The sequence below is a fragment of the Amia ocellicauda genome, chromosome 12 (assembly GCF_036373705.1).
Source record: "Amia ocellicauda isolate fAmiCal2 chromosome 12, fAmiCal2.hap1, whole genome shotgun sequence".
Classification (NCBI taxonomy): Eukaryota; Metazoa; Chordata; class Actinopteri; order Amiiformes; family Amiidae; genus Amia; species Amia ocellicauda.
This window is the reverse complement of record NC_089861.1, coordinates 24,070,653-24,094,745: the sequence shown is the minus strand read 5'-3', so window position 1 is coordinate 24,094,745 and position 24,093 is coordinate 24,070,653. Positions and strand designations below refer to the sequence as shown.

Below are 24,093 nucleotides of genomic sequence, written 5' to 3'. Positions count from 1 at the left end.
GGCCCCTATACTATACTATAGTCCCCACAGCGCTGGCTCCAGTCTGGCCCCTATACTATACTATAGTCCCCACAGCGCTGGCTCCAGTCTGGCCCCTATACTATACTATAGTCCCCACAGCGCTGGCTCCAGTCTGGGCCCCTATACTATACTATAGTCCCCACAGCACTGGCTCCAGTCTGGGCCCCTATACTATACTATAGTCCCCACAGCGCTGGCTCCAGTCTGGCCCCTATACTATACTATAGTCCCCACAGCGCTGGCTCCAGTCTGGGCCCCTATACTATACTATAGTCCCCACAGCGCTGGCTCCAGTCTGGCCCCTATACTATACTATAGTCCCCACAGCGCTGGCTCCAGTCTGGGCCCCTATACTATACTATAGTCCCCACAGCGCTGGCTCCAGTCTGGCCCCTATACTATACTATAGTCCCCACAGCGCTGGCTCCAGTCTGGCCCCTATACTATACTATAGTCCCCACAGCGCTGGCTCCAGTCTGGGCCCCTATACTATACTATAGTTACCACAGCACTGGCTCCAGTCTGGCCCCTATACTATACTATAGTCCCCACAGCGCTGGCTGCAGTCTGGCCCCTATACTATACTATAGTTACCACAGCACTGGCTCCAGTCTGGTACTATATTATAATGTAGTCCCCACAGCGCTGGCTCCAGTCTGGCCCCTATACTATACAATAGTCCCCACAGCGCTGGCTCCAGTCTGGCCCCTATACTATACTATAGTCCCCACAGCGCTGGCTCCAGTCTGGCCCTTATACTATACTATATTCCCCACAGCGCTGGCTCCAGTCTGGCCCCTATACTATACTATAGTCCCCACAGCGCTGGCTCCAGTCTGGTTCCTATACTATACTATAGTCCCCACAGCGCTGGCTCCAGTCTGGGCCCCTATACTATACTATAGTCCCCACAGCGCTGCGTCCTCTATAATATACATAGAGAGGGAGAGAGTGAGAGGCAGTCAGACACACAGAAAACCAGACGCGCAGACAGACAGGTAGATAGATCAGGTTTATATTTTATTGATTCCAAAATTACACAGCCTGTAGTTTAAACTTGCATTGCTGACAGAGTGAAAAGGAGAGAGATGTGTATTGAAAGCTCAGTGTCTCTGTGGCTGTGGGCGCTGTTCACTCGTGTGTGGTATACAGCCTCAGATCATGTGCTGTGGACGCCTGTGATGTCACAGCTTGCTCTGGACAGTCGGGCCTGTAACACAACCACCACACAATCACACCACATCATCTCTGTGTCTCTCTCTGTCTCACGTTTGTCAGTGTCTCTGTGCTTCAGTGTGTCTCAGCCTGTGTCAGTGTCTCAGCGTGTCTCTGTCTTATTGAGTTTGTCAGTCAGACAGACACACCGACAATACCGACAACGATACGACACTACAATTAGAAACTGCAAGAACAGCCTACAAACTACTATCGATAACACTACCACTACTACAACTACCACTACTGCTGAGAGTAGTGCTACGAATCCAGGCTGTGAGCTGCATTATTTTCACACTGTGCGGTTACCTGATCCACAGCGAGCGCTCTGACTGGTCAGTCTGCTGGAGGGAGACAGAGAAGGGGCTTGTGGGTGACCGCTGTACTAGACTGGGACAGTGACTGGGACAAAACTGGGCTGGACCGGATTACAATGGGTTGAGCAGAGGAAGGGGCTGGTCTGTACTGGATTGGACTGGGCTGGACTGGGCAGGCTCCTTACCTGGGGGGAAGTACAGGGGCAGCCTGTCCTGATACAGCTGCTCATCAGACTGCAGGAACACACAGAACACCACACGATCCAGCTACACAGAGACAGAGAGAGAGACCGAGAATTAATGAGAGGCAGATGCTGAACAGTACTGAGGAAGAAAAATACAGGACAGATGGACAGATAGACAGCACAGTACTAATACAGTGACAAAGTGAAAACCTTATTCTCTCTCTCTCTGTCCCCTTTTCTACCCCTCCCATTCTTCTGCATATACTGAGACAGTCCCCACCCCCATCTCCATCCCTCTCCCATGCACCCCCCACCTCCCTCCGTCTCTTCTTGCTTCTCCTCGTACTTTCATTTCTCGCTTCTCCGCTCTCTCTCTCTCTCTCTCTCTCACAGGACTGTCAACACCTGCTATCCCAACCTCACTCTGTATTGTGTAAACGCACTGTAGTGTCCAGTCAGTAACTGTGCGTGTAAATATCATTCATAGCCTCTCTCTCCTCTCGTTCACACTCTCCTCGCTCTCTCCTTCTTCCCCCCCTCTCTCTTGCTCTCTTTCTCCCACTACTCTCTCTCGCTCTGTCTCCTCTTTCTCTTCTATACCCCCCTCCTCCTCTCTCTCTCTCCTGGATGTCCGCCAGCGAGGGGGTTAACAGATCCAGCGGTGTGGAAAACGAGATCTTTAATTAGGGAATCTTTAATTAAGAATCTTTAATTAGCCATTTCACACGTCTGCAGAGCGAGCTGGGGTGCGACTCACAGGGAAGGGAGTGAACCATGGCGAAAGAAGAGAGGGAGAGAGAGGGAGAGACACACTTCCTGCTGTCCTGCTCAAAATACATTAACATATGGAATGAGTATGTCTCTCAGTTCTCAATAAAGGTAATTTGAATTTGAATTAAAGAGGGAGGGTGGGAGAGAGAGAGAGTGAGAGGGGGAGGAGAGTGGGAGGGTAGGAGAGACAGGGGGGTGAAAAGGAGAAAGGTTGAGCTGGGGCAAGAGGGAAGGGACAGAGAGAGAGATGGAGAGAGGGAAGACGGAGAAGAAGAGAGGAGAGACAAATCTGGCTCTTAATTGGTGTCATTTTCAATTTGCTGTCTCTATAAACCTCTATCTCTCTCTCTGCCTCTCCCCCTCTCCAACCCGTCACTCCCTGCCTCTCTCGCCCATCTCTCACACCCCATCTCTCCGCAACTCCTCCACTCCCTCTCTCTATTCTCTCCCTCCCTCCCTGTCTCTTTCCAGGGCCATGTGTGTGTTGTGTGTGTGTGTGTGTGTGTGTGTGTGTGTGTGTGTGTGTGTGTGTGTGTAGTGGTGCGTCTCAGCAGGCCCAGTTCAGACCGCAGGCCCCCAGGATCCAATTAAATCCAAGCCCTATGAAGCGTGCACGCTGACTCACTGTCCCCACGGAAACACTTTCCCCCACCGTGCCACAACTATTCCCTTCCCCCCGGAACAGCGGCAGCAGAATCACAACAACAACCACCACCACCACGACCACAGAACACAACAAGGACAACTGCGGCAACCAGAACAACAACTGCAACCCTGGGACGCACAGAGAGTGGGATCAAGAGAGAGAGAGAGAGAGAGAGAGAGAGAGGCAGGGAGTCGCTCTCCCTTTGCACTTTTCTGTTAAACTGTATTTAACCTTTAATGCTTTGAAAAAAATGTGTATAACCTTGTCATGCCAATAGAATTGAACTGAACTGAGAGAGGGAGAGAGAAAGGAGAGAGCGAGAGACAGGGACAGTGAGAGACAGTGGGACAGAGACACAGAGAGGAAGAGACGGACAGAGGGACAGAGTGAAAGAGGGTAGAGATACAGAGAGCGAAGAAGAGAGTCAGAGGGACAGAGAAAGAGAGAGAAAGGGGGACAGATATGTGTGTGTGGTGGTGCTCAGTGGTACCTGTGCATCATGGGTGTCGAGATACTCCCGGACTGTTTTAAGGGCCACATCTACTGCTTCACTGGGGGGGTACCCTGGAAGGGGAGGGGGTGTTTAGGACATTATTATTATCATTAATTATAATATTATTACTGTTTTTATTATTAGTATTATGATCACTCACATTACAGTATTTTAAAAATTTAACTGCTTAAAAACACACATCACATTAAATGACACTCTCTCTCACTCACCATACACTCCAGTGGAGATGCAGGGGAATGCCTAAAAAACACAACAGACTGATGATTCTCCACTCCTCCCTACATTTCTCCCTCCCTCTCTACTCCACTGCTCCACTCTCTCTCTTTCACCCTCTCCTCTCTGCCATTCTACCTCCCTCTCTCTTGCTCCTTTCTCCCTCCCTACCCTCTTTCCTCCCTCTTTCTCTCTCCCTCCCCTCTATCTCTCCCCGTCTCCCCCTTCCTTCTGTCCCTCCCTCTCCCTCCATTCCCTCCCCCTCCCCCTCTCCCTCCACTCTCCCCCTGTTCACTTCCCCTTTCCTCCCCTCCCTCTCTTTCTCCCTCCTCCGCCCCCTTCTCCCCATTCCCCCTCTCCTCTCCCTCTCTCTCTCTCACCACGGTCCTGAGCTGGTGCTGGGTGGCTGTCTGCAGGCAGTTCCAGTAGCAGCTGCGTAGAGCTTGCCTCTCTGCACCCCCCACCGACCCGGCCTGCACAATGGGGCCAACTGTGTGGATCACAGCTGGGGGGGAGAGAGAGAGAGAGAGAGAGAGAGAGAGAGAGAGAGACAGGGGTGGGTTAATATAGATCAGAGAACAGAAGGAGAGGAGAAGTAAGAGAGTAGGGGGGACGGGGGGGTAATATAGCTCAATAAAGAAAGAGAACAAGAGAAGGATGGAGAGTGAAGAAGAGAGAGGGGTTAATAAGGAAATATAGATCAGAGAAAGAGAGGCATTAATTATAAAACAGTTTTGTAACTTGTCCACACACAGATAGACTGGGGTTAATCTCAATTAATAGAATCAAATTTAAATATATATATGAGGGTGGCGGGGGGGGTGTTAGCACATTCAAGAGACAAAGAGAGCTGGGGGGTTAATACATCTTTGATTCCCTCTCTCCCTCCCTCAATCTCTAGCATATTACAGTTGATTCTCTGTTATCTGCTGGGAGAGGTGCAATCTGTCACTGCCATCGATCTCCTGTAATCAGCAATCAGCATTAAACACACTGAGCACCGCGCGCCACCATTAATATCCCCCCTGCAACGCCATCCCCCGGAAACACAGTTCCTCCTACACACACATACACACACACACACACACACACACACACACTCTGTATCCCTCCCTCTCTCTCTCAGCTGTAACCTGTAGCCATCACCGCCCGTCTCTTGTTCCTTTCCTCTCCCTTCCTTCACCTCCCCCCCACTTTCTCCTCTTCTCCTCTCCCCCCAGTGTGTGAGGGAGTCTGTCAGTCCGAGAGAGTGTGTGACAGAGAGTCAGTCAGTCTCGGTCAGTGTGTGAGTGTGTTTTAGAGAGTCGCTCAGTGTGTTTGTGTCAGTGTGGTGTGAGTCAGTCAGTGTGTGTGTGTGTGTGTGTGTGTGTCTGTGTGAGTGAGTGTGTCAGTGTGTCTGCATGAGTGTGTGTGTGTGTGTATGTGAGTGAGTGAGTGAGTGTGTGTGTGTATCAGTGTGTGTGTGTCTGTGCATCAGTGTGTGTGTGTGAGTGAGTGTGTGTGTGTTTGCGGGACTGAGTGTGTGTCTGTGTCAGTAAGTGTCTGTATGTATGTGTGAGTGTGTCTGTCAGTTTATCTGTGTCAGTAATTGTGTGTCAGTGTGAGTGTGTGTGTATTTGAGTGACTGTGTGTGTGTCGGTGTCAGTGTGTGAATGTGTGTGTCTGTGTGTCAGTGTGTGAGTGAGTGAGTGTGTGTGTGTGTCTGTGTGTCAGTGTGTGAGTGAGTGTGTCTGTATCAGTCAGTGTTATTTATTGTGGCCGCTACTGTTTACGAGCAATCGATTGCAGGGCTGTTTGTTTTAGGCCCAGCTCTCTGTCACTGAGCTCATCCATCACACACTGACACACACTACCACTGAGACACACTCACACTGAAAAACACTCACACACTGACACACACTCACACTGACACACTCACACTGAGACACCAACACACTGAGACACAAACACTCACATTAAGACACACACACACACCCACATACTCATACACTGAGATACACTCAGACAAACACACACATAGAGCAAAGAGAGGGAGGGAGAGAATGGGAGAGAGGTAGATGGAAAGAGAGGGAGGGGGAGAATGGGAGGGTTATTCAAGGTTATTATTGAATTTGAGAGAGACAGAGGGAGGAGAGAAACAGGAAGAGGGTGGAAAGGTGGGAGTGAGAGAGAGAGAGACAGGAACAGAGGGAAAGAATGAGAATGAGAGAGAGACAACACATAACAACATAGGGAGGTATAAGATACACTGACTGACTGACTGACACACTGACTGACTGACTGCCTGCCTACCTGCCTGCCTGATACACTGACTCACTGACTAACACACTGACTGACTGACTGACTGACACACTGACTGACTGCCTGCCTACCTGCCTGCCTGATACACTGACTCACTGACTAACACACTGACTGACTGACTGACTGACTGACACACTGACTGACTGCCTGCCTACCTGCCTGCCTGATACACTGACTCACTGACTAACACACTGACTGACTGACTGACTGACACACTGACTGACTGCCTGCCTACCTGCCTGCCTGATACACTGACTCACTGACTAACACACTGACTGACTGACTGACTGACACACTGACTGACTGCCTGCCTACCTGCCTGCCTGATACACTGACTCACTGACTAACACACTGACTGACTGACTGACTGACACACTGACTGACTGCCTGCCTACCTGCCTGCCTGATACACTGACTCACTGACTAACACACTGACTGACTGACACTGACTGATTGATTGACACACTGACTGACTGACTAACACACTGACTGACTGCCTGCCTGACACACTGACTGACTGACACAATGACTGAAACAGCGACTGACACACTGACTGACTAACACACTGACTGACTGATTGACACATTGACTGACTAACACACTTACAGACTGACACACTAACACACTGACTGTCTGACTGATGCACTGACTGACAGAGAAGAGAAACAAAGAGATAAAGAGGGAGAAGGAGAGAGACAGGGCTGGAGGAGGGGAAGGCTCATGTTCGCATTATGACAGTAGGTATATAGTCAGTGCAGTGGCCCAACACAGCCAACACACAGACAGCACTTAATGTACTTAATAGCCCCACTCTCCCTCTCCTTCTCTCTCACTCCCTCCCTCTCTCTCTCCCTTTCCCGCAGGCAGAGGCAGTATCTGGCTGAGAAAGGCCGTGGTGCCCCCCCCATGCTCAGCAGAGCGGACACACTGTGTACCACAGCCCCCAGCTCCAGGGCCTAGCATCCCACCCCCCACCCACCGCCAGCCACCACACATACACACACAGTTAGATTTCTAAAGACACAGACATGCTTACACACACACACACACACACACGACACTCAGATTCAGATACACATACACACACACACAAACACACACACAAGACACTCAGATACACACACACAAACAGACTCATACTCACACCATCACAAACACAGATATACACACACACACGCACAGTCTGGGTCGGGAGATCACGGGGAGAAGAGAGCAGGAGAGAAAGGACACATGCAGGGAGGGGGAAGAGAGAGGGAATGGGAGACAGAAAAATAGAAAAGCAGAGATGATTGTTCTGCCTTTTGTCGGCCTCTGAGCTTTTAACAGACATCCACTCTCCCCCCTCTCTCTGTCTTTTTCTCTGAGGGGCCAATTTCTAACCCACTTTGATGGCTCTTTTCACTGGCTGTACGTAACAATATCTCTGCCTGTGCCGTGACTGCTGCTGTTAACAACAGTCAAAATAGTATTGGTTACTGGTAATTAAAAGTGTGGGTTAATTCACTGTAGAATCTGATGGCTTTTTGAGTTCTATGATGAATGCTCTCTGTGTGTAGAGTCCTCCCGGATTAACAGGTTCGTGCAAAAGTGCGTCACTCTGCCAGACAGCGAGTGCTTGCTCTGAGACACGGGAGCGTCTCCGTCGCCCGTGGAGTGAAAGCGATCGGAGCGCGCCTCGTTATTAATTTACGAGCCGGGCCGGGACATAGGGGACGCGCGCACACACAAACACACATGCACGCGCACAGCCTCACTCAGACAGACACACACGCACACATACACGCTCAGACAGACAGACACACACACCAGACACACACACACACACACGCTCAGACAGACAAATGTGCACACACATGCTCAGACACACATGCATGCACACACACACGCACACTCAGACACATGCATGCACAAACACATGCTCAGACAGACTCACACACATGCTCAGACAGACAGACACACACGCTCACTGATATTCTGTAAATCTGTCTCTCTGACTGTTCCTCTGTCTCTACCTGTCTCTGTATCTGTCTTCCTTGTCTGTCTCTCTGTATCTGTCTGTGCCTATCACTGTAGTTGTGAGTATCGTTGTCTACAGTCTGTGCTGATTGCACAGAGAAGGAAGGGAAGGAGGGAAGGAGAGGGGGAGACGGAGGAGGGGTGGGGGGGTGTTTGTCAGCCAGGCAGTGTGGATTTTAATTAGTGTTAATTGGACTCGAGGGGAGTGGAAGATCAGGGGAGAGGCAGGGAGAGAGAGAGAGAGGGAGGGGAGTTTACATAGTGCTGATGTTTTATGTACTGCTGTTTGCTCTGAGTGCTGAGTCTGGGGCCAGTTCACAGCTCCCCCTTACAAATATAGTAATACAATTGTGACACATCCACCAGCACAGTGGATTATCACTTGGGCTCTCTGACTGAGGTGGGGGGAGGATAATTTTGATACAACTGGGACTAAATTCCCAACTGGAGACGTTCCATTTTCTGCCTGGATCACAGCTCTCTCCCAGCAGGGGTGGTGGTCTCCCCTATTCCCCCACCACCTCCCAACCCCCACTGCACCCCCCTAAGCTATGTCACTGTCAGCACTACGACTTTATTGCCTTGTAATTTGCACTAATACAACCCCCCCCACCCTAATCCTATTTATTATATACTCCTTTCTACTTTCTCACTGGCCTCCCTGTCCCTGACTGCTCTGCACCCCCCCCCCCACCACCTTGGCACAGAGTAGTAATGCCACTGTGATTGGTACTGATTGTAGCTGACTAAGCAGGCCAGGTGCTGGGCATTGTGCTCCACTGCGCTTGCTGTCCCGTGCCTTGGTCAGTAAGGTGTTGTGTGTCACTGCTGTCAGTCACTCTGGGTGGGGGGGTCTTGCTAAGAAATAAATTAATCTTCTGCAGCTAGGCGGCACACAGACATAAAACAGCACAACAGCATCAAACAAGATCACAATACAATAACAACATCACATAAAAACTAAATAAAGTGAAATGAAATTGAAATCCAATTAAGTTCAATTACATCAAAACAACCACATAAAATTAAAGACCTCCAAATGGAACTTAAACCCGCCAGGGTGCAGTTCTCGCTTTGCTCACAAACTGTCTTGTCTGTTCATTCCTCTGCCCCGGCCTCCGCAGCGCAGACAGCCACACACGTGGAGATGCGCGCGGATGGAGAAGACAGACAGACACGTCAATTAACTCATTAGGAGGAGGGAACTTGGAATCAATTAGCATTGCATTTGCCAGGCATTGCTCTGGTATGGTGGTGCTAGCGTGAGACTGAGGGACTGGTGAGGGGGCACAGGTCTGTGACAGCCACGTGTCGTTAAACATGTGACAGATGCGCCCAATTGGACCCTTTTGTATTGTAAATATTGGAAAAATACAGGATGTGTTTGAAATAAACACATGCATGTGATGGACCTCCAGCTGGGAGTTTCCATGTATAAATAAATTAATGGCTTCCAGACTGCAACCTGCATCTCAAGAACATCCTGTGTTTTTTACATGTACCAAAAAGAATGGGATGGGGGGCAATTTTGGCCTGGGGTGCACAGATGGAGAATACATTACTATGTTAACAATTTGAAAAATATGTCAGCTCTGTATTTGAGGGCTGTGTAACCATAAGAGGGGGGAGTTCGATTCAGAGACTCCAGAAATTGAATTTAACTGCGTTGGTTTATTTTTTATTTGACAGAGAGACGGGAGGGGATCAGAGGAGCTGGACAGAGAAGGGCTGGGGAGAAGCCTGATGTCAACAGGGGACAGAGGACAGAGCACAGAGGACACAAGACAGGACATGGATTACTTGGGACAGGTCACAAGACACTACAGTACAGTCTAGAACACTACAGTCCAGTTCCAGAACGCTACAGTATAATTCCAGAATGCTACAGTCCAGTTCCAGAACGCTACAGTATATATCCAGAACACTACAATATAGTTCCAGAATGCTACAGTCCAGTTTCAGAATGCTACAGTAGAGTGTGTGCAAGTGTGTGTAGTGCATGAGTAAGTGTCCAGCGACTCAGTAAGTGTGTGAGCAAGTGTGTGTGAGTGCGTGTGTGTGTGAGTGTGAGTATGAGTGCGAGCAGGTGAAAGCTGAAGTGTGTGTTTGGAAAACACAAAAACAGAGACTTGAGGCTCTCTGAGGGGAACGCACTCCCCCCCCTCCGTCCAGCCCCCCCGTAGGATCGCACAGTGCTGGGAGACAGGCTATAAATTAGCTGTGGGAATTAGTGTTAAGTGTGGGAATAAATTAAACCGCACTTCCCTCTGTAAACACACAGAGACTGAGTAATTACTGATCGGTACTGGGGGGGGGGGAGACGGGGAGTAGGAGATAGAGAGAGACGGGGCATATGGGGAGAGGAGAGGAGGGGAAGGAGGAGGAGAGATGGGGAGAAAGGGGCAGTTAGGGGAGGTGCATGGAGAGAGGTTGGAGAAGGGGGGCCAGAGGTGGCATGGCTGTTTATCAGTGTCAGTGTGTTTGTGTATCAGTGTGTCAGTGTATCAGTGTATGTGTGTGTGTGAGTGTGTGTGTTTGTGTATCTGTGTGTGTGTGAGTGTGTGTGTTACAGTGCAGTGTGCTGCAGTCTGTGAGGCCAGTGTATAATCAATACACCATAAACAGCCCATTACACTAACAGCACTAATGTATGAGACACATTCCTCTCTCTCGCTCACTACCCCCCCGCCCCCCCCCCGCTCCCTCTCTCTCTAACTTGCTTAAGTCTGCCCTGTTAAACACTCCCATGTGAGTGTGTATCTGTGTCTCTGGGTGTGTCAGTGTGTCTGAATATGTATGTGTGGGGGTGCAAGTGTGTCAGTGTGTTGGTGCACATGGGTGTGAGTGTGTTGGTGTGTGGGTGTGAGTGGATGGGTGTGTCTGTGCGTGAGTGTGAGTGTGTATCGGTGTGAGGGAGTGTCAGTGTGTGGGTGTGTTGGTGTCAGTGTGTGGGTGTGAGTGTGTCGTTGTGTCAGTGTGTCAGTTTGTGGGTGTACTCACTCTTGGCTGGCAGTTTGTAGCCGCTGGTCAGTTTGGCCTGGCTGGTCTCACAGCCTCCCAGAGTTCCACACTCCTGCTTCAGCAGTGGCCCTGCAGCCCGGTGGAGAGCCCCATCCACTGAGAGAGAGAGAGCAAGAGAGAGAGAGAGAGAGAGAGAGAGAGTCCCAGTCAGTGTGCGAGTGTGTCAATGTCAGTGTGTGTGTGTCAGTGACAGTGTGTGTGTATCAGTGTCAGATTCAGTGGGTGTGAATAAGTGTGTCAGTGTCAGTTTCAGTGTGTGTGTGTGTGCGTGTGTGTGTGTGTGTGTGTGTGTGTTTGTCCCATGGGCCAGTGTCTGCTGTGCAAATCGTCACACTTACTATAAATACAGAGCGGGGGGGGGGCCGAGGGGCAGACACTCGTTAGCAGGTGTTAATTGGCATGGCCTAATGAGGGTGAGTAGAGACGTGCACACACACACACACACACACACACACACACACACACAAATAGATTGTACCTTCTGGTATTTAATACCGTTTTTATGTTGAGATTTGAGTTTATAGCTTTTTATAGTGATTGGGTCGATAGGGTAGATATCCAATTGTGATGGTGGGCGTCAGGCTGTGATTGGTCAGTGACAGCAGTAGGTGCCTCAGTCAGTGGCAGTGGGCCTCAGCTTCCAATTGGTCAGTGACAGTCTATGTGAGCACGTGATTGGACAGAAATAGTGGGTGCACAGCTCTCTCTCTCTCTCTCTCTCTCTCTCTCTCTCCCCCCCCTCTCTGTGATTGGTCAGAGACAGTGGGAGTCAGACTGTGGTTGGACACAAACAGTGGGCGCCAGGCTGTCCTTGGTCAGTTAAAAGGGTCATCAGCCTCTGATTGGTGAGTTACAGGGTCATCAGCCAGGTGCCAGGCTGTGATTCGTCAGGGACAAAGGCTCGGGCCTCTCTCCGGCTCAGTGGCACACCGGGCATCAGTCAGGCTGATGTGATAGTGGCACCGTAGCAACAGAGTGCATCTGTTTCCTAGGTAATGAGTCCCTCGTTAGGAGCAGAGCTAATTAATTTCAGTCCAATTAGCAGGCATTAGTGCGTTAAAGGCAAACAGACCAGCCAGCACAAACACAAGGACAGCACTGAGTAACTGCCACGCAGCTCCCTGCCCCTCTCCCTCTCCCTCTCTCCCATCCCCTATCCCTGTCTCTCTCTCTCAGTCTGTACCTTTCTCCCTCTCTCCTTCTCATTCCACATCTCTCCATTTCTCCCAGACTCCCTTCATCTCTCCCTTTGGACCTCTTCTCTTTCTCTCCCTTTCTCTTCCTCTCTGCACCTCTCCCTCTCTCCATCTCGCTGTTTTGTACTCTCCCTGTCTTTTTTGTACAACCTTATAACCTCTCTTTCTCTCCTCCATTTGTCCTTATAACTCTATTTCTCTCTCTCTTGGTGTCTCAGGCTCAGTGTAGCTCAGTGTGCCTTTAGTAAGGAGTCTGAATGAGATAGAGCTAACTAGCCAGTCACCCAGTCAGTCAGTCTGTGTATCAGTCAGTAAATCAGTTAGTCAGTGTGTCAGTGTATCAGTCAGTCAGTGTATCAGTCGGTGTATCAGTCAGTCAATCTGTCCCTCTCTCCCTTCCTCTTCCTCCTTCTACTGCCATTGTCCCTAAACAAGCTTTGTTTCCTAATGACCCCCAGCTCTGTAAATTAGATCCTCGCTCTCCTGCAGGAAAGGTTGTTGACTCCCACACTAATGAACCCTGTGGATTAATTACACACTGCAGGAGGACAGATACGGGAGAGAGGGATAGAGACAGAGAGGGAGGGAGTGACTGACTGATACACTGACTGACTGTCTGACACACTGACTGTCTGACACAGACACACTGACTGTCTGACTGATACACTGACTGACTGTCTGTCTGACTGACTGAGTAACTGATACACTGACTGACTGATATACACTGACTGACTGTCTGACACACTGACTGACTGACACAGACACACTGACTGACTGACAGACACACTGACTGACTGTCTGACACACTGACTGACTGTCTGACACACTGCCTGTCTGACACAGACACACTGACTGACTGATAGATACACTGACTGTCTGACTGATACACTGACTGACTGATATACACTGACTGACTGACACAGACACACTGACTGTCTGACTGATACACTGACTGACTGTCTGTCTGACTGACTGAGTAACTGATACACTGACTGACTGACTGACACATTAACTGATACACTGACTGACAGACAGTGAGAGGGAGAGAGAGAGGGAAAGAGGGAGGGAGGGAGGAGGTGTGTAGAGTGGGTTGTGCTGATGAGTTTAAATTTGCTGTACAGATTTATCACTATATTGATCAGAAGACTGAACCGCACTTACCACTGACACACTGAGACACACACATACTCACTACCACACTGCCACATACAAACAAACTGCCACACACACAGACACACTGAGATGCACACTGCCACACACAGACACATTCCCACCTACACAGAGACACACAGAGACAAACTGCCACACAGAGACACACTTGGACACACATAGACACACACAGATTGACAGTGCCACACTGCCACTGATACTGAGTGACACAGTGACACAGAAACACATGGAGACACTAAGACACACCCAAAACACTGCACACTGAGTCAGGTGGACACTCAAAGGACAAAAACCCAGAGACAGAACGAAGAGAGAAAAACACACTCACCACCTCCACCTCCCAGCAGGGTCTTATTGGCTGAAACGACAAGAAAAAAAAAAGAGAGGTGGAATGAGCAAATTATTGAATGAAAGAAAAAGAAAAAAGGGAGAGAAAGAGGGAGAGAGACAGAGAGTGATAGAGGGAGAAGGGGAGCAAGACAGACAGGGATAAACAGAAAGTGAGAGGGAGGGAGAGAGAGACCAAAAAACAATTCACACAAATGGACACTGAGATTCTTAACCAATCACAGCCTAGATTACCATTGTTAGCGGTCGAATCTGCCCGGCATCTTAACACTAACGAAGCAGTCCACTGAGTGGAGCCTGGCTGGTAAGACAAACACAGGCCCACTGCTGTCCAGCTTTCCAGGGTTGTGCTCTGCCTGCATAGTACTTTATTTTCTTAATGAAATACTGCTCAATACACCTTTAAGGCTATATTAGAGAGGGCCTATATTTAGCCCAGTCTGCCTCCACACACAGACAGATAATGAGACATTGATACTGGGATACAGTGACACACACACTACACCCACATACTGAGACACAGTGACACAAACACAGATACTTAGACATAGAGACACACACAGACACACACACACATATTAAGACACAGGAAGACAGTGACACACACACACACACATACTGAGACACAGGGAGACAGTGACACACACACACACACACACACACACACACACACATACTGAGACACAGGGAGACAGTGGCACACACACACACATACATACAGATACTGAGACACAGTAGTTTCAGACAATGAATGAGGGAGAGCGGGAAAGAGGGAGGTGGGACAGGGAGAGAGTGAGGGAGAGTGTCTCAGCCTGTGGGACTGTGATTTGCGGGTACTGGTGCCCTAACTAGGGTGAGAGTGACAGAGTGACAGAGTGACAGAGTGAGTGCGGGAGAAAGAGGAGAGGGAGAGAGGGATGCGAACGAGTGCACGCTGCCCGAGGAGTGCAGGCAGGAAGGTAACCATGGCGACAGCGAAGCCCACAGCTCATTACTAAAAGCTTGTTAATTACCAAGAGATGAGGGAGAGCTGGAAAGAGAGAGGGAGACAGAGAGATGGAAGGAGGGAGAGATTGACAAATGGAGGGAGAGAAAGGTGGAGAGAAAGAGGAGATGGAGGAGAAAGGTGGAGAGAAAGAGAGAGATGGTGAGAGGTGGAAGGAGAGAGGGAAAGATGAAAAGAGGGATCTACAGGTCTACTGCCCCACCTAGTTAACCTCTGATCCTCGCTCCCCTGTGTGTGTGTGTGTGTGTGTCAATGAGTTTTAGACCCAGTCTGACAATCTCTCCCTCATGCTTTAACAAGTCTTCATAGAGTTTCTGCTGACCGACAGACAGAGAGGACAGATAGATGGACAGACAGACAGACAGAGAGAGAGAGGACAGACAGACAGACAGACAAACAGTGAGAGGACAGAGACAGACAGAGGGAGAGGACAGAGAGGCAGAGGACAGACAGGCAGAGAGAAAACAAACAGAGAGGACAGAGACAGACAGAGAGAGGACAGAGACACACAGACAGAAAGGACAGAGAGAGGACAGAAACAGACAGACAGAGGACAGACAGACTCACAGACAGAGAGGACAGACAGGCAGGCAGAGAGAAAGACAGGCAGGCTGAGTTAGCATGCTGGGGCTGCACTCTGCTCCCTCCACTGCACACAGCTGAGCAGAGTACTAATGTCTCTGCCTCTCTCCCTCCCTCTGTCTCTCTCCATCGCTCTCTTCTTCTCTTTATTCCTATCTGTCTCTCTCTCTCATGCATTCTGTCTCCTCTCTCTCTCTCTTGCTCTCTCCCTTTCCCCATTCTCTCTCTCCCTCCCTCGCTCGCTCTCCATTTCTCCGTCTCTCTCCTTCCCTCACTTGGACTCCTCTCCCATCTCCTCCAATCTATCTATCTAATCTATCAATCTATCCAGATTTTTCTCTGTCTCTCTCCCTCCTTCCCTCCCTCTCTTTCACACAACTTTTTGCTCAGCCTATCCATCTAACTATCTATCTCTTGTTTTCTCCCTCTTTCCCTCTCTCCTTGCCCCCCCCTTCTCTTCTCTGTCTCTGTTGCTCAGATAATGGGAGCTTTATCTATCTATCAATGCATTGATCTATGTAACTCTGTGTCTATATAACAGACCCGTCTTGGCATCTCTGGGTCTCCTGCTGTCCCCCTCTCTCTCTCCCTCCCTCTCTCCTTCTCTCTCCCTGGGCTGTGTCCGTGTCCTCTGCACTGGTCTCTGGGTGTGGGCGACAGCGAGGCTGTACTCTCAGAAAACGGTACACACCCGTCAACCGGGTTTCAGTTTGAAAGCAGAGATAAAAACATTGGTTTGCATTGGCAGTAGGGGGAGCGGGTCTATCGCTGAGAGGCCACTTCTGGGTCTGGGGTCAGTGTCGGTTCCACACACTCACCCACAAAGAGACACACACTTCACTGAAACACACTTGCCTACTCACTTATTAGCACACTCACTCTTACAGAGTATAATACACTATAGTATAGTAGAGTCCAGTAGAGTATGGTATATTACAGTATAATATACTTCTTAGCACAGATATACTGCATTAAACAGTATAGTACAGTATACTATAGTACAGTACAGTGTATTAGAGTATAGAACAGTATAGTAGGAGAGTGCAATATCACAGTAAAGTACACTATATCAAAGTATAGTACAGTACATTATAGTATAATACAGTATTTTTTAGGAGAGTGCATCATCATAGTAAAGTACACTATGTTATAAGTATAAGAGTACAGTATATTATAGTACTGTGCAGAATAGTATATTACAGCACAGTTGTGTTCAAGGTATTTATTAGGTGTGGCTGAAAGTCCTTCACTTCAACCACAGATATTAGAACACCTCTGGGATGACCTGGAACAGAGTCTCAGTGAGAGAAAGAGAGAGAGGATAGTAGACATATTGACTAACTGACTGACAGGATACCCAAGTACATTATCACAGTGCTGAAAGAGGAAGAGAGTTAGAGGGAGGTGTGTGGGGGGAGAGGTATATAGACACTTACTGACTGGAAAGTACAGTAGTTTAAGAGAGTAAGAGGAGAGAGAGACGTTAATACAGACACTAACTGACTGGAAACTACAATAGATTAACATCACATTGAACTTGGGATAGAGAGAGGGACAGAGGGAAAGGAAGAGAGGGAGAGGGAGGGGGACTGGGCGATTGAGTGAAAATTGAAAACATTAGGGAATATATCCGCTCCTACACCACAACACAGAGAAGGAGAGATGGAGAAAAATAGGGAGAGAGAGGAGGGGGGGGATGGAGGATTCTGAGACACAGACATTTAATATCACTATCTCTCTCTCTCTCTCTCTCTCTCTCTCTCTCAGTGTCTCCTGGAAACAAATACTGAAATATAAACTGCCACAGCTGCACTGACAGAAGGAGGGATGGAGAGAGAGATTAAAATGATAGAAAGAGTAGAAAAAACTTAAAAATAAACACAAAACTATATGCATGCTGAAAAGTAAAAGAAGAGACTAGGACAGGAGGGATGGGAGGAGAGAGAGAGAGAGAGAGAGAAATCACAGGTGCAGAGTTCCCTAGTGGGAGAAGGGCTGGAAGGAGAGAGGGAGCGAGGGATAGGGATGGGCTGAGAGAATGAGGGGGGGCATGGGAGGGTGAGAAAGAGAGAGACAGACTGAGACAGAGACAGAGAGAGAGAAAGAGGTGAGTGGCATATGACTTTTTTTAACCACTGACAGGGAGGGAGGGGGGAGGGCTGAGAGAGCGAGCGAGCGAGTGAGCGAGCGAGAGAGAGAGCGAGAGAGAGAGAGCGCAAGATACCACTAGTCCTCCGAAGCGACAGAGAGAAACAGGGAGAGAGGGGGACGCAGAGAGACGCTACCCATTCTGCAGGTAAGAACAACAGGGAGAGAAATTGAAAGAGAGCGAGATAGAGAGACGGTGTTACTGCTATTAGCCTGTTGAAAGAGAAGCTCGAGAGGAGGGAGGGATGGAGGGATAGGGACAGAGAGAGGGAGAGAACAAGAGAGAGAGAGAGACTGGGAGGCTGAGGAAAACTAAAGAAGGCAAATGGGAAGAGAGGGAGAGGTGGACGGGGAGACGGAGGGAGAATGAGTGAGAGATGAAATACAAAAGGGAGAGCGGGGAGGGGGTGGGGGACAAGAGAGGCAGTGGAGAGGAAGAAAGGTAACAATGCGAGTTAGTGGTGCCCGTGCCGGGGGACAGGGGGTCTGTCAGTTTGATTACAACTGCATTCAAATTTAAATTGCGTTTTTTAATTATATATATGTATACAGACACACACAGGGACCCGCACTGGTATACAAACCCTCACTGTCGCTAACACAGTGTGACACACACACACACACACACACAAACACAGTAACACACAGTCTCACACACACAGAGACGCACTGGTATACAAACCCTCACTGTCGCTAACACAGTGTGACACACACACACACACACACAAACACAGTAACACACAGTCTCACACACACAGAGACGCACTGGTATACAAACCCTCACTGTCGCTAACACAGTGTGACACACACACACACACACACACAAACACAGTAACACACAGTCTCACACACACAGAGACGCACTGGTATACAAACCCTCACTGTCGCTAACACAGTGTGACACACACACACACACACACAAACACAGTAACACACAGTCTCACACACACAGAGACGCACTGGTATACAAACCCTCACTGTCGCTAACACAGTGTGACACACACAGAGACTTGCACTGGTATACAAACTCTCGCTAACACAGTAACACACAGTCACACTCACGCAGAGACCCACTGATATAAAAACTCTCACTCTCGCTGACATAGTAACACTAACACACACATTCACTCACTAATCACACACACTGACTCACGCACACTCACACACCTTACATACACACAGTCTCTTTCCGACACACAAACACTCCCAACAGATCAAGCTTCTGATCTGAACGAATTGTTTCTTCTTGCAACATATCCTTTAATAATTCAACTCATAGCTACAACTACCAGTCTTATCAACAACACACTACAACTGTATAGACATTTACATACGAACTAATTCAAATTAATGTACACAAATCTTTATTTACATATTTACTTCAGTCAAATAAATGCACACACACAATCTTTAAATATTTACATATGTACCCATTTACACACACACACACACACTTTGTATTGTGGGGTTTGTGCTTGCCTTGTTATGACAGAATTACAGTCAGTATTGTCAGAGTAAGTACTGTAGATATAACCTCAGAGTGCTGATGATATTGGTATTGATGCTGTGAAGGTGCATTCTCTGTCATACCACTGCAAAGGTCAGGCACCACTTGACCCTGCCTCCCTCCCTCTCTCATCACTCTCTACCTTTCCTTATCTCTCCCTTTCTCATCACTTTCTCCCTTTCCCTCTCTCCCTCTCTTCCTTCCCCCCCCTCTCATGCCCGCTCTCCTGTTCGAGCTCGCTGCCCCCACGATCACACACCCCATCCCTTCTCCCTCCTCTCTCTCCCTCCCTCCCTCCCTCCCTCCCTCTCCTTCTCTCTCTCTCTCCCTCTAGTGTAGGAGACGTGTGTTGTGTGTGTTGCTGAAAGTGCTTTAGAAGTGTGAGGGGTTACATGTGTGTGTGGCATGAGACCACGGCCTGGTTATGCTATCAGTTTTATTCCAACAGAAATCCCTATGGCTAGTAACAAGGCCCAGACCTCGGTTTTAAACATCTGAATACAACCATAAAACGCAGTGAAAAGACTTCCGGGTCTGAATTCTTGCCGTGTTCGCTCAGGCGGGATGAGCCCAACATGGGGACTAGTTCTGAAGTCCTGGGAGTGTCTCTCTGTCGCACGGAAGGGAAAATGTCCCGTCGAGACGTGCGTCGTCGTGCTCGGAAGAAAAATGCAGCGTCCCCTTTAACGTTTGACCGATTACAGGAAACCTGCGATGTAATTAATTGAGCTGTAGCTTACGTAGCTTAAGCCTAAATCTCTCCCTACATATGCAAGCTGTGGTCTGGGCCTGAGAGACAGAGGGGGCGTCGAGGCAGCTCAGGAATGGGACAGTTGCATTTGGGGCACAGTGATTTTTTATTTTAGTTTGGTGTTGTATTTATTGCTAAAATGTTGTGCCAATTCATCTTAACCCCAGCTATAAAGACGTACGAAAAGGTGAGTCTGTTTCCTCACATGTTCTGGGGGCGACTGGTGTTTAAATTGTGGTCCTTGCCTGGTCGGGCGCAGGAGTGTTTTTCTGTCCCCCCCGAGGAAGGGAGAGTTGTGTGTTTTGTAATCGAGGGCGGTGCCAAACTGCTTCAGAGTCATTTAAGTGACTCGTCTATCAGCCAATGAAGAGCGACAGTCCTGAACAGCATCCTGCCCCCCATCAGTAGCAGACAGAGGTCTTAGGTCAGCACTGTGCACTAACTGTCACATGGTCACTGCTAGTGGATACGGAGAACAATTTTGCTTTTAAAATCTCAGTGTTTACTGAACAATGCAGCCCAACCATGTGACCAAACCATCTCAGACACAAATTTTTGTTCGGGGGTGGGGGGTTCTTGTCAATATCCGTTGTTACATGAATTTTGATGAGTGCAATGTTGTGTTTCACTGAAGTGTTGAGAGAGCTATAGTGCATGAGGGTAGAAAGGATGAGAGACAGACAGAGAGAGAGAGAAGGAGAGCGGGGGGGAGTATGTGTGTATGGAAGTGGGCACAGGGAGTGTGTGAGTCTGTGCTGCCAGCTCTCTGCCCAGTCTGACACTCTCTGCCAGCCTGCTGTCACTCTGGCACACTGACACAGGGATGAACCACACACTCTGATACACATATACACATACACCAGGCTGAATCACTCACTCTGATACACACACACACACAAACACAAACACACTGACACCAGGCCGAACCACACACTCTGATACAAGCATACATACACACACACACACACACTGCCACTAGGCCAAACCACACACACACCAATACACACTGACACCAGGCCGAACCACAAATACCGATACACACTGACACCAGGCCGAACCACACACACCGATACGCACTGACACAAACATACACACCAGGCTGAACCACACACGCCGACACACACACACACTGACACCAGGCCGAACTACACGCACCGATACGCACTGACACAAACATACACACCAGGCTGAACCACACACGCCGACACACACACACACACTGACACCAGGCCGAACCACACACACCAATACGCACTGACACCCACTCTGACACCAGACCAAACCACACACAGAGATCCACACTGACACCGAGTCACACACACACACACTGACACCAGGCCGAACCACACACACCAATACGCACTGACACCCACTCTGACACCAGACCAAACCACATACAGAGATCCACACTGACACCGAGTCACACACACACACACACACAGACAAATGCACTCATTTAAAGACTGATACACACTCTGATACACCGATATCCACAGATTCAAACACTGATACACACACGCTGACGCATACATGCACGCCAATACACTGACCCCCCCACACACATATCAGGATGCACAAACTAATGGTATACAATCAGCTACACATACACAACACCAACGAACAATAACGTGGGGCACTCACAGACACACCCGCTTACCCACTCGCCGTTAACACACTTCATCCACACACGCAGATACGCGGACAGTACCATGCACTCTAATCAAATGGACCAGCAATAACAACAGACACACGCTGGTCCACTCATCCTCACAGCGGCTGGCATCGAGAGACCACGCACATACACGCTTCCAGTGCCCCTCTCTCCCACTCCCTCACTCCCTCCATCTCTCTCTCCCCCCTTCTCCGCAGGCTTAGCCGAAAGGACGTGTCCCTCCGACGGCTGCATCCCTCCGCTCGGCCGCAAACACACTCCCTCCATCCCCCCCTGCCTACACGCCCTCCCGCCTCAAAGTGCGGGGAGTCCAAACGGCTCAACCAAAACAGAGAGAGAGAGAGAGAGAGAGAGAGAGAGAGAGAGAGAGAGAGAGAGAGAGAGAGAGAGAGAGAGAGAGAGAGAGACGTTTTCTAAATACATTTCACAGCAACGTCATTATTTTAATACGAACAGAACGGGTGGTAGGCAGAGAGGGAGGGAGAGACCAATTAAAACAGAGAAATGTCTACACATTAAGATATTATTGACACTGGCTCCTGACATCAATATTTAAATATCATTTTTCCCCCTGCCTCGCTTTTCCGAAGGTTTAACGGACCGAGAGAGAAAGGGAGGGAGGGAGAGGGAGAGGGAGAGAGAGAGAGAGAGAGAGAGAGAGAGAGAGAGAGAGAGAGAGAGAGAGAGAGAGAGAGAGAGAGAGAGGGGCAGGCGACGTTACAGTGGCGGCGGACGCTACATTATATCATCCCTGGGAATTTGGATGCCTCTGAAAGCGGACAGGCGCGCATCTCCCCTCCGACCGATATTAACAACACCAATACCGATCATTCATTTAAAGAGAGAGAAAAGGAGGAGAAAAAAAGGACAAGAGAGAAGCGAGAGAGGGGGATAGAGCGTACATAGCGAGCGAGGCACCCACGTCGAGGGGTAAGTGGCGGCGCTTTAAATACTGCACGCTGTGTAATAAGCACAATGGTGATCATGAGATATTATTATAACACTGTTGTGTGGTGGGGGGGTAATTCGGGGACCCCACCGTAAATGCGTCTCTCGGTCCCGCTACTTTGAATTCGCACAACCGCCCGGCTACCTTCAACCCAGCCTGCCACCTCTCCCGCTTTTTCGGGGGCGACAGGGGTATCACACACACAGACAGCGCAACAACTGCTTAAGTGTGTGTGTGTGTGTGTGTGTTGGGGGGCACAATTCACGACAGCATTGAAGGCTGTGTTGACAGCTCTGCTGGGGACCGCCGCTACATGTGTGCTAGCATGTGTTGGCGTGTATGTGTCTGAAGTGTGTTTGTACAAGTCTGGCGGGACTACAGTGTCTGTGTGCCCGCCAGGTGTGGATGTGTTGTGTGTGTGTGTGAGAGAGAGAGAAAGAGAGAGAGGTTGTGTCTAGCTACGCCTAGTTGCATTGGCAGCGCGATGTCATTTTGTGTAGTTGCGCCGTGCCAGTGTGTCTGTTTAATGGCCTGGTACGTGCCCATCTGTAGTTTGGTGGGGAGGTTTTGTGTGTGTGTGTTTTTCAGTTTGTGTGGTAGCGTTGTGCCCTCACAGTGGCCGTATTTGAAAGATAGGAATGTGTGTGTGTGTGTGTGTGTGTTGGTCTAAGATCCATGTTTCCCATTGTGCCTCAGATAGTCTATGTGGGCTGGTGTATCTGCTTTCTTGATGTACCAGCCCAGGAAGCGTGTTACCGTGCTGCTTTCTAGTGTGTGCACGCATCTGTACAGTGTGTGTGTGTGTGTGTGTGTGTGTGTGATGCGTTTCCTCCCTCTGTGTTGTCTCAGAGCGGAGTGGGGGGTGTTGTGTGTGTCAGTGGGTGTGAACTTCTCAGAAGGTCTGCATGAGGTAGCCTCAGTCAATGTGTGTGTCATTGTTTCAATCAGTCAGTGTGTGTGCTTGTGTGTTAGTCAATACATGCATGTATGTCAGTATGTTTCAGTTAGTCAGTGTGTGTGCTACTGTTCCAGTCAGTTGGTCAGTGTTACTCCGTTTCAGCCAGTGTGTGTGTGTCTGTGTGTCAGTCTGTTTCAGTCAGTGTGCGTCTCAGCATCTGTTTTAGTCAGTCTGAGTGTGTGCAAGAGTTTGTCAGCATCAGTGGCTGTTTCAGTCTGAGCGAGTGTGTCAGTCTGTGTGTGTGTCAGTCTGAGTGAGTGTGTCAGTGTTTCAGTCAGTCTGTGTGTGTGTGTCAGTCTGAGTGAGTGTGTCAGTGTTTCAGTCAGTCTGTGTGTGTGTGTCAGTCTGTGTGTGAGTGTGTGTCAGTGTTTCAGTCAGTCAGCATATGTGTGTGCAAGCGTCAGTCAGCGTGCGTGTGTGAGAGTGACAGCACTAAACAGCACATTACTGCGCCACATTAGCCGTGCTGCAGAGATGATTTGAGGCTGATTAGAGGGAGCTGGTGTTATGAGTGTATGCAAACAGTCAGCACTAATCTGCGGTGCCCCACTGTGATTAACAGACTTACAATTAGCCAGTTAGGACA

General features: G+C 49.2%; 1 protein-coding gene across 3 annotated transcripts in view; it reads right to left on the bottom strand.

The window, feature by feature from the left end:
• Positions 1–1,020: 1,020 nt before the first annotated feature.
• Positions 1,021–24,093, bottom strand: part of macrod1 (mono-ADP ribosylhydrolase 1) — a 64,050-nt gene continuing 40,977 nt past the window's right edge. Inside the window, exons 4-11 of one of the 3 annotated variants that reach the window (XM_066718846.1) lie at positions 13,915–13,944; positions 11,200–11,316; positions 4,263–4,387; positions 3,879–3,909; positions 3,646–3,719; positions 1,739–1,820; positions 1,546–1,580; positions 1,021–1,231 (exon numbers count right to left, since the gene is read on the bottom strand). In XM_066718846.1, coding sequence (XP_066574943.1) covers positions 1,573–1,580; positions 1,739–1,820; positions 3,646–3,719; positions 3,879–3,909; positions 4,263–4,387; positions 11,200–11,316; positions 13,915–13,944 — 467 coding nt within the window. In that variant the 3' untranslated portion in view covers positions 1,021–1,231; positions 1,546–1,572. The remainder of the gene's footprint in view (positions 1,232–1,545; positions 1,581–1,738; positions 1,821–3,645; positions 3,720–3,878; positions 3,910–4,262; positions 4,388–11,199; positions 11,317–13,914; positions 13,945–24,093) is intronic. The other 2 variants (XM_066718845.1, XM_066718847.1) reach the window with 2 other exon arrangements.